The sequence below is a fragment of the Poromitra crassiceps genome, assembly GCF_964638095.1.
Source record: "Poromitra crassiceps genome assembly, chromosome: 18".
NCBI classification, from domain to species: Eukaryota; Metazoa; Chordata; class Actinopteri; order Beryciformes; family Melamphaidae; genus Poromitra; species Poromitra crassiceps.
In genome coordinates, this window is record NC_139636.1 from 19918121 (window position 1) to 19929344 (window position 11224).

Genomic DNA, 11224 nt, shown 5'->3' on the forward strand with positions numbered 1-11224 from the left:
TCATCACCCAGAAGACCTTCAGACCATCGTCCTCTGAACCATCCAGCGGAGAAACCAACCAAGATGGCGTTCTCACACCTTCAGACAGGGCATCATTTGCACCGCTGACACAGATAACACAGCATCATGAGGGATCAGACGCACGTCCACAGGCACAGAATAAACTCTCGCTTTTACAAAAGCGCCCCAGAAAGGCAGACCTGGAAGATCGCGCGCTCCTCGTAGACAAAACTGTCGGGTTACAGACATCACAAGATGAGCCAAAGAAGGCAAAGCTTCAGCCACAGATAAAGTTACACACAAACCTGACAGAGGAGACAAAAGCATTGCGCCCAATGCCTGTGAGGCCCAAGGCAGTAAACACCTACCTGGATGCAAAGCCACAGACAGACTTCTGCACATCAAGCCAGAAGATCCAAAGGTCACTCACGCTTCCCCCGATGTCGACAGCACACACTTCCACACAAACAGAGAACTTCTTCACCACTGAGTTCTCCTCCTACCTCAGGTTCTGCCAGGAAAGCAGCGCGACTACAAGCTGCGAGGACTTGAAACCTTTGGACCTGAGCCTGCCACAAAGGGCGAGAGCAGACCTGGGCGAGTGTTTGTTGTTTTCAGCAAATGCTTCAGTTACTAAGATCAAAGAAGAGGATGATACTGACAAGAAACCATCATCCTCACCAATAGAGATCAAAGATGACAGTGAGCGTCCATCGTATTCCTCAGACGGGAAAGATAGCAAACGACAGAGAAAGGAAACAACACCCAGCCCTCTGTCAGTGTCGGGGTCCAAGTCCTCAGACACGACAATAACCTCCAGCGAGGACAACGAGCAAAGCAGCAAACTGGACCGGACCCAGGTGATTTGTGATTTCCTCTAAAAACTCTTAACTGGATTTACACTGGATTAATTTACAACAAAAGCTAATTGCACCATCAAATATGGTTTTCGTTGGATTTAAAATAATTTTGTGTGCATGTGTAAATCCACCTTTTACGTAGGGATGGGTGATATGGACTCATCAAATATCACAATATTTTTGACCAAATACCCTGATATCGATATTTCGATAATATTATAGGAATTACTATTATTTGTGCTTTCACAAAATATTTAGTTTTTTGATAAATAATCATCAGTAATGTGGATATAATGATAATCATATTACCATAAAGGCAAATAATTAACTTTATTGTAAAGCAGCCTTTATAACCAGGAAAAGACAACACTTGTGCAATATCACAAAATTACGATGACCAAAATCTTATACGATATCTAGTCTCATATCATGAATTCACGATATCGATATATTGATATATTGCCCAGCTCTACTTTTATGTGCCTTATTTGTGTTGTGATGTTTGTAATGTTTTTCTTGCACATTCTAGTGTTGTGTAAAGCTATTTGGCCCTCTCTTTTATTCTCAGCATTTTTGCATGGTTTTCCACATTGAATTTGGTCAGATCTTTTTGTCGGTGTCGTTTACAGAGGCTACTAAAGTTTGGTGCTTCTCTTATTTGCGTCATGTCAATTCTCTTTCCACTATAAACTACCATAACCTACAAAAACATCTGACTGGACTTACAATATATTCTATTCTATTGTACCTGTTGAGGAACTACATCAGTGTATTTATTTGGCATTTTTCTTTGACTTCAGGTCAGAGCGGTCCAGATGAGACTGAACGAGTCCTTCTTTTTCAAGCCAAAAGGAGATGGACAGTCGCCCAGAGCGGATTTCCCACTGATGAAACTCACACAGAGCAGGGAGAAGAAAGGCAGGAAGAGACACTGATGTGTTTATTACCATTACAGGGCTGTCAGAAATGCGGCCCGGGGGCCAGAACCAGCCCAATAATCCGGCACACAGGATGAATTTGCTAATTGTGAAAATTGCACTGAGAAGTCCTTCAGTCCAATTTGATGCACTTGTGAAGGATAAGAGGTTCCAGGTTCCAGGAACAAGTTAAATATTAAGTAGCCTATTAATTATTTTCTGTATACATCACTAAATGGTAAAATATTTTATTTACCCTTGAATATAGAGAATGGCACAGTTGTTGTGAATTTAATGCAGTTAGATGTTATAATTTGTTTGATAGGCCTATGGTAGCGGAGATAATCCTATGTACGGTAATGTGTTCTTAAAATGTACCTGTTGTAATTAGGATAAAAGAAACAGTGACATTTGTAAGTGTTGTTATTTATAGGTTATTGATTTTCTTTGTCTGGCCGACTTGAGACCGAAGTGGGTTGCATGTGGCCCGTGAACTAAAAAGAGTTTGACACCCTTGCCATACAGTGATGGAAATGAAAGATTCTGGACAGTAATGTAGGGTTATTTGGCTGGTATTTACTTCCCAGTGTTGGGGTAACGCATTACAAAAGTAACATACATATTACAGGTAATATATTACTTTTAGCAGTAAGGCAGTAATTTAACTGAAGTGTGAATGACAATATCATACATCGTCTTTATAATAAAGACATGCATTATTGTGTCATTCACATATCAGTCTGCAATTATTCATTGCATTTGCACCTCCATGATGTGTCATTTTCCAAGTCACAACACAACAGTCAACCTTCCACTCCATTCAGGCTCAGATGTTGAACAACAAATGGACAGACATGGTGACTTGTAGAATCAACCTGTGCCTACTAACTATTCAGATGTTACTGTATAACCTTGTGGTTCACATTTATATGGACTGCCAACAGTAATTTGTGGGGAAAATGCTGTTACACGATTGCGATATATCACTTTGCCTTTTAAAGAAACCAAGTGAGCAGTATTCAACTGAGAAAATATTTATTCACAACCTCCCACTCCATTACATGTTATCTCTAATCAAGCTAAAGTAACCATTACCATTTTATTACATATACATTAAAAAGGAAAAATCCATCCTTACACTGTCAGATATAATTGGATAGTTAGAAGTGTTTGTGTACGCCATGGGTGTCCTAACTTTTTTTGAATGGGGGCCAGATTTGATCACGTGAAAATACCTGGGGGCCAGCTACTTGTCGCATGATAATAATAATAATAAAAAACCACACATACAATAGAATTGTACTCTTGAGGATTTTGTTTACGGTCTGAAAACATTAGGTCCATCTGCGTTGTTCCTACTTGGTGCTTGTCTACAAACTGTATAATAGTGCTGTCATCATTAGGTGAATGGAAAAAACGCAAAGTGAACTTGCTTGATTAACCAATACTGTGTGGAAGGCCACAGTCTATTTTGAGAGACAAGCCGCAGGCCGTTTAAAATCGGTACGGGGGCCACATTTGGCCCCCGACTTTGGACATGCCTGGTGTACCCAATTCACCCCCCCCCCCTTTTTTTAAACAGTGTTAAAATAGTTTTAGGGTGGATTTGTATTCCTTTAACAGAACCTGCCTAGTTGTGCCTGAAGAGTTTGAACCCCATCCAGCTCCAGAGGTGGAAGAAGACATAGACGGGGATGGTGACTGGCAGCAGCAGGCTGTAGAAACAGAGGCTGCTGCTGCTGGTGCAGCCTTGGGGAAAGTTGTCATCCACTGCAGCAGAGAAGAACAAGCCACAGAGGGACACAATGGGGACCAGCACCACCATGTTGGACAGAGAGAACATACTGGCTTCCACTATATGACTGGTTAAATCAAGGAGGTGAACTACTGTATGTATGCTAAGGTAGTGCTAAATGTGAGTTTCAGCTCAGTGGTTAGATCGCAGTGTAAACTGCACTTTCTCTAGACGTCCGTGTGCGCCCGCATACGCTCTCCCCCCATTGGAAACAACTGAAAAAAGACACTGGACCCGAGGAAAAGACGCTAGGTCGACACAGGCCCTTAATCTGCAGTATCCAATTAGTGCGGCAGCAATAATCCAGTGCCTGTATGATTATCCTTGAGTTGGTTCAGCCGGGGTCTCTGTGTCTTTCTGAATGAGCCTGGCGTCCTGAGGGATCATGTTGGGGATGCCATCAACGATGGGATAGGCGATGCCAAGCTCCTCGTTGATTAGCTCATTGGTCTTAGCCTCGTACCTGAATCGGGACAAGAGTAACATAATATCACTTCCATTTGGTGCACACTGTTATCAATGGTTCTTGAATGTATCCTAACTAAACTCCATATACCGGTGTCATGCCGAGTTTTGCACCCCCGCCGAGAATTGCACCCCCACCATATTTTGGGACTGTTTTAACTTAAAAACAGGGATGCAAATCTCGGCAGGTACAAACTGCCGAGATGTGCACCCCCCTCCATAAAGCCAGGAGAGATCCCCAGGTCTCGAGGTAATCTGTACCCGGATTTTAAGCACCAAAGTCGGCTTCCATGAGCCAGAAGAGAGCCCCAAGCATGGAGGTCACCTCCATGCGGATCTAATGCATCAAAGTCGGTCTCCATGAGCCAGGACAGACCCCCTGGCTTGGAGATCATGTCTACCCAGTCAATTATATCATTTTTAAACAGTTAAGTTTCCGTATAAATCATTAGGCTACAATATGCTCCCGGAAGGTGGGGATGCCATTCTCGGCGGGGGTGCAAAACTCGGCATGACACCGGTACTTCTTCTCTTAATTAAAATTGCCTTAGCATCTACCGATACTTCCCCGTGTGACTTGAACGCAGCATCCAATTATTAATAATTCCACTAATATCAGTCACAAACCAATTATTGAACATATCCGTTCTTTGTTTTCAATACAAAAACAATGCAATATAGATTAAACTAGATTGCATAGGTTAATCTCTGTTTAAACCGTTATTTACCACCGTTTTCATCGAAACCTGGCATTGTATCCAAATAACAAATTCGCCTTGCCTGTGACTTTACCTCAGTGGCTTTTTGGACAGCGGACAGACGAGGAAGTGGAGCAGTGAAGTGTCGAATGGTTGCTGCGCCTCGTCCTTGATGTCATTAAAGCTTCTTACCGGGGACACGGCAGCGGGAGGTGACGTTACGAGCCGAAGCAGAGGAGCATATTTCACACAACGCTGAACACGACCTACTTCTGTCGCTAATCTACTCACAACATTTTGAAACATGACCCAATTGATTGTCCCTGCGACTCGCTGAAGATTCCCAAAACAGGAAGCGCCCTTATACATGTAACATCGGTGTAACCGTAATATGATTCCGTCCTTCTTTAAAACGAAAACGCCGGTCGCTCAATTCATTGTTCCGCTTCATTGTTTTTACCCCCGAACCAGCTTTTTCCAGTTTAAATTGTCGCAGTCCTTTGTTGTCAGTGATTTAACCAATACATTTAAAATGTAACAGTCATTTATAACAATGCTAAACATCAGTGACTGAATGTATATTTCCGCAGCTCACACATTTGTCCGCGTGGTGGCAGTATTGCACTGTTGAGCTGAGTAAGCTCTAGATTTTGGGGGTTGATAATGTTACAAAAATCTGGTAAAAAAAAGAAAAAAATCTTTTCATTTGATAAATGCAAGTAGCCTCAAATAAACACTGCATTTCTGTCTGCTTTCATGAAGAAGTTGCACATTTGAGGAAAAGAGGAAATCTGAAAATAGCTACCTTATAAATTATATGAAGTGGAAGTAACTGATAGTAGGCTACATACTTGTTTTGTGAGTGCAAAAACAGTCACTGTTTCAACTAAAGTTACATTTGAATCCCCAGAGACCCCCTGAACATGATTTCCCAGCAGATTAAATCTATTTATTCTCAGGGAGCCGTGTGCCAGCCGGCCCAGAACCGAATACATTCACCACCCATATGGCCGAATATATTGCTCTGAGACTTGGCGGAGCCCCAACTTGTTTTAAAACAGCTCCTAGCTTTAATATATCCCACTGCGCTGTAGGCTACATGACAGACCTGCTAATATCATTTTTCTAGCCGACAGGCTTTGAATACAGCTGTGTAACTCTGTGGCTGTGCACCTCTTGCTGCTGAGTGTGTGTTTACTCATGAGAGATATCCATCTGTGATAGAGGGTGGCTCATATGCTAAGGACTGATGCTTAATACAAACAAGATAAATAAATCATTTTTACGATAGTAAACCAGTTGTAGGGCAATGGTTGACTGTTTACTGATAAACTATATTGACTTCTCTATACACTGATTTCCATGTTGTAGCCTATGTAAAGCTTTAATGAACCTTATCTTTTTCACTTTATAATCTTTTTTTTTTAAATCTCTGTAGGCCTATGCTCCTTTCCTTTATCTATTTGAATGTAAAGCACTTTGAATTGCCTCTGTGTATGAAATGTGCTATACAAATAAACTTGCCTTGCCTCTAAGGAGAAACTCAGGTAGTCACCCTTCACACAAAACACATAGATCCATAAAATAACCCCCCCCCCCCCCCCCAGCTCTATGAAGACCTCTAGGGATTCTGGGTAATAATAGAGCCCGCCAATAAAATCTAGACCTGTAGCCCTGCACCGCTTACCGGGTTAAATCCAGTCTGACGTTGCTTTGCCAGATCTTGAATCACGTGTTGGTTTGGCTACTGAGTCGAGGATGACTGTGTGAATCATCTCTCAGTGCAGACAATTTGCAGCTGGTGACACACACAGTAACCCCAGGGTTGGAGTAACTCAAAAGTCCCGAACCACCACAGACTGTCCTGCTGTCCAAGCTGTACTGTACTGTATGTCGCACTGTCCTGACTAATAACTCAAAAGACTCCCAATACCTCACACTTTCCCCCAGTGACAGCACAACCCCCACACCAACACACGCACATCATCACACTTGGCAGGGAGGTTTGCAGGCCTCTGCCAGTGCCAGGGTTGTTACAGCACTAATAAGTCCTAAGCTTTCTGGGCATGGAAAGATAATATCGCTCGCATCCTGTCATCACAGTGAAATACAAACACTTCACCGCCATTGTTGTGTTCAAATTGCTTAATTGCGACAGACATGAGATCCTTTTCTATTTATTTATGCCTCCAGCAGCAACAGCCAAACCCGTCCGTCCGTCTGTCCCATTCTCATTAACGCAAAATCTCAGGAACGCCTTGAGAGAATATCTCAAAATTTGGCACAAACGTCCACTTGGACACAAGGATGAACTGATGAGATTTTGGTGATCTAAGGTCAAAGTTCAAGGTCACTGTGACCTCACGTCTGTGCCATTCCCGTGAATGCGATATCTCCGCAATGCCTTGAGGGAATTTCATGGCACAAAAAGATCAGTGGTCAAAGGTCAAGGTCACTGTGCCCTCACAAACACTTTTTTGCCATAACACAATAATTCATGCAAATTATGACAAAACTATGAGTCCATCCAATTCATTCCCTCTCCCTGGATGACAACCAGGAAAGGGGGCCTCCTTTTCCTCATTGGTTTTGTTGATATTGAGCTTCAGGTAATTGTCATTGCACCATGTGACAAAGCTCCCCATGAGTCCTCTGTAGCCTCCTCCTCTGAGTGAAGACAGCATGTTTCTCATTGGAAATTATTCACTGAAATAATACATGTCAATATTGTGATAGCTTCCATTTCACCAAAACATAGGCCAAAGTCTTCACTAGAGTCTGGACAGACATGGATGTAAACTGCAACTTGACTTGTTGGCAGAGGCATACAACTGCGAGGTGGTTATTTCTAGTATCCAGTGTTTTCTGCTGGGGGGATACATGAACTTCTCTTTTCGTGTCTCTGTAGTTTTCTAGGAGTGGGCAGAAAGAGAGGGCGCTGTTGACACACTCAACAGCGAGAGAGAGAGAGAGAGAGAGAGAGAGAGAGAGAGAGAGAGAGAGAGAGAGGGCCTGGTGTCTTCTGACAGATTCTCTATCAAGTCCGCTCCTCCCGGTGATAGCGGGCAGATCTTTCATCAATGCCCCACACCTCTGCTGACCTTTTCTGAGCTGTTTCACCTCCCCTGCTTGAGGCTCTCCTCAGAATATTTTTTACCAGACAACTGTCATGGTGAATGGGCAGGACAAGCCGTGTTTTCATGAGGATAGAGCGAACTGTCTCTTCTTTCTCTGGGTAGAATCAAGCATTCCCACTCCTCAGCCTAATGTCCTCTGACCACATACTGTATTTATGATAATGTACAATTATGCACATCTACTCCTGCCCTTCTCACTACATTACCACTGTAATAACAAGGTACAAGCCTTCATCTCCACATTGTAGCACTCTGCACTCTCATCTTGTTTGGAGGATGCCATGTACTTTTATACCTGCCTAAGGACAGCTGAAGTTCTGTTCGTTTAACTTTGAATAATTTTATATTTCCCCCTTGCTGTTTTACATACAGAATGAGTGTAGAAAAATGTTAATACAATGTATCTCTGAGTTTTTACATATGGCCCGCGGGAACTTAGCCCGCCAAACGAGAGAGCCATCTTTTTGAGAAATTGAACCGCCGCCCCGCGTGGGAATTCAATGTCATTCCACCCTGAACGGACTTCTGATCATTTTTCCTGCTGAGCTCAATTAGAAATTGAAAAAAGAGATTATGCCCTTCCTGCCGGGAGTGCTTTCATTTCCATGGTAAGAAATATTGCTGATGTGGCATTCGCTCCATTTGATAATCAGATCCCTGAGGAGCCCCCTTCTCCTTACCCCTCATCCTCTATCCCTTTTCACCCTCCTCTCTCTCACCCTCTGATCTCCTTTCTGCACCCGTTCTCTCCCCTCCTCCCTCTTCTTCCTCTTTCCCTCAAGGGGCAACCTCCGGTTCTGAAGAATGAAGCCAATGCATTAGTGCCTTAAACCTGCATTCTTTCTAATGGCCAACAGAAAGACTCCACTGGCGACTCCACTGGCTGCAAAAATAAGTCCAATTGTAAGGAAGTAAATGGGAAAATGACCCGACTTCTCACTTGATTTATGGCCTCAGTAAACACTTTCATGAGTTTATGGTCTCAATCGCTAGTTTCAAGTCTTCTTCAATACAGCACGATGTTGATGTAAATTATTGTCCCATTTCAAGTAAAATAGACGATGAAGCAGACTATGTTTTGGGGCATGATTGACAGGTCGCAGGTCCAGTTGTCACACAGCTCGCCGATCGCGGACCAATGTCAGGCAGCGCTGTGGCTCTGTGGGAAACCCCTGGTCTCACGCTAGCTGCTTCTGGCTCCAAAATAGTCTCGCTGGCCAGCCTCCTCTCCCTTCCGTCCGAGGAGTCTGGCGCCGCAGGTCTCCATAACTGGAATAAACCCTCCCCTGCTCTACTCTGCTCTCCCATTGGAGCGACTGTTTCGGTGGCAGCCGGATGTCCGCTCCCGGCTTATGACAAGCTCTGTCATTGGCTCAGACCATGTCAATCAGAGCGGCTTCCGCTCCCTCCTCCCTGTGTGTCGCTGTAAATAGTGCCCTGCCGCCGCAGTGAAAACAACAACGTTAACTAGCTAGCAAGCTAACGGCAGAAACCTACGCGCTAAGCTCGTTGCTACACGCTGAAAACGCCAAGCTGGATTGTTTGAAACTATTTTCCCAGGGCACTGCCGCTAAGCGCCGCCCATCGCAATCCCACTATGGAGACCTGTGGCGCCAGACTCCTCGTACGGAAGGGAGAGGAGGCTGGCCAGCGAGACTAGGCTCCAAATAACCAAGATGGCGACGGTCAAAATGCCACAAACAAATGGATGACATCACGGTGGTAGCCTGGGTAAACCCAGCCCCCACGTGACCTGCTCTCAGACCCTGCTCACACTCACTGTGAGCAGGTCACGTGGGGGCTGGGTTTACCCAGGCTATCACGGTGGCTCCCCCATATTTTGATATGGTCTCTGCTTTCCCTCCCACACTCCCTTCCTCCTCTTCCTGTAGCTGACCCCCTCTCTAACATAGAGACCCTCCCACACTCCCTTCCTCCTCTTCCTGTAGCTGATCCCCTCTCTAACATAGAGACCCTCCCACACTCCCTTCCTCCTCTTCCTGTAGCTAACCCCCTCTCTAACATAGAGACCCTCCCACACTCCCTTCCTCCTCTTCCTGTAGCTGACCCCCTCTCTAACATAGAGACCCTCCCACACTCCCCTCCTCCTCCTGTAGCTGACCCCCTCTCTAACATAGAGACCCTCCCACACTCTCTTCCTCCTCTTCCTGTAGCTGACCCCCTCTCTAACATAGAGACCCTCCCACACTCTCTTCCTCCTCTTCCTGTAGCTGACCCCCTCTCTAACATAGAGACCCTCCCACACTCTCTTCCTCCTCTTCCTGTAGCTGACCCCCTCTCTAACATAGAGACCCTCCCACACTCCCTTCCTCCTCTTCCTGTAGCTGACCCCCTCTCTAACATAGCAGCTGCCTTTCAAAGAGGGGCAACAAGACAATAGCCGGCTCTCATTAGGACGCCTGATTGATGCCCGGGATCAGATCCATTGACGTGTTGCCCTTCAATTAAGTCTCTGTGGTCACCTGGCAACCGTGCTAATGAAGTGTTACCCTTCAATTAAGACGCAGTCGTTACTCAGCAGAAGAAAGAACGAGCCAAAGGTCGACGGTGCATCATTACCACTCCCGTCAAGGGAGAGTGCTCAGCTGCCATTTAGCTGCTTTCTTCTTCGACTGCATCATCGTGGTTATGTGTGTGTGTGTGTGTGTGTGTGTGTGTGTGTGTGTGTGTGTTCACGGTTCACTGGGTACACTACTTTTAATGTTGTGAGAATCTTAAGAGACTTATTCATGAGGCATTCAAGATAACTCCCACAAACGGTATAGGTGGTGAGTTCCAGCTTGTATGACTCATCACCGATAGAAATACACTGTACTTCCATCACTTATACATGCTGTTTAGGAGGTATATACTGTACAAAAGCATGGACGCCCATTTAGTCAAGAGCTGCCCTCTCTATAAAATGTATCTATTACAATTAGAGAGGAAAGGGGGGGGGGGGGGGGGGTGAGACAGAGTGAATGAAAGAGAGGGGCAAGACGCTGAGCAGGGAGGATAGTAGTGACAGGGCGAAAGACGGAATGAGAGAGAGAGAAAGAGAGAGAGAGAGAAGGATGTTGCCTGGAGGGGGGTAATTAGTGGATCTTGGGAGGCTGCAGAGGCCCACACAGCTGCCCCGAGGTCAGCCAGCACTCCAGCTCAAACCACTTCCTCCTCTATGGGTTTGTGAAGGGACTGCTTTTAGACAGAAGCCGACTATATAAATGAGATTCGGTGTTAAATTTGACAGTTTTCATACCAAAAAATGACAAGTATTCAATGTTTTCCAGTTAGCTGTGGCAAAGAAGGAAGCTCCATTATATCAGCAGTGTGGACCGCATAACTGGACAGT

At 44.8% G+C, this 11224-nt stretch overlaps 1 protein-coding gene across 1 annotated transcript; it reads right to left on the bottom strand.

Moving 5' to 3' along the window:
• Positions 1-2408: 2408 nt before the first annotated feature.
• LOC310793325 (phosphatidylinositol N-acetylglucosaminyltransferase subunit Y-like) lies at positions 2409-3891 on the bottom strand. The gene has a single exon (XM_083655126.1). It carries the CDS (start codon positions 3618-3620, stop codon positions 3408-3410), a length of 213 nt encoding a protein of 70 aa, XP_083511252.1. The 5' UTR covers positions 3621-3891; the 3' UTR covers positions 2409-3407.
• Between the last annotated feature and the right edge of the window lie 7333 nt (positions 3892-11224).

Coding starts and splice junctions, on each gene's coding strand:
- LOC310793325 (XM_083655126.1), bottom strand. CDS start 3,620: ATGTTCTCTCTGTCCAACATGGTGGTGCTGGTCCCCATTGTGTCCCTC.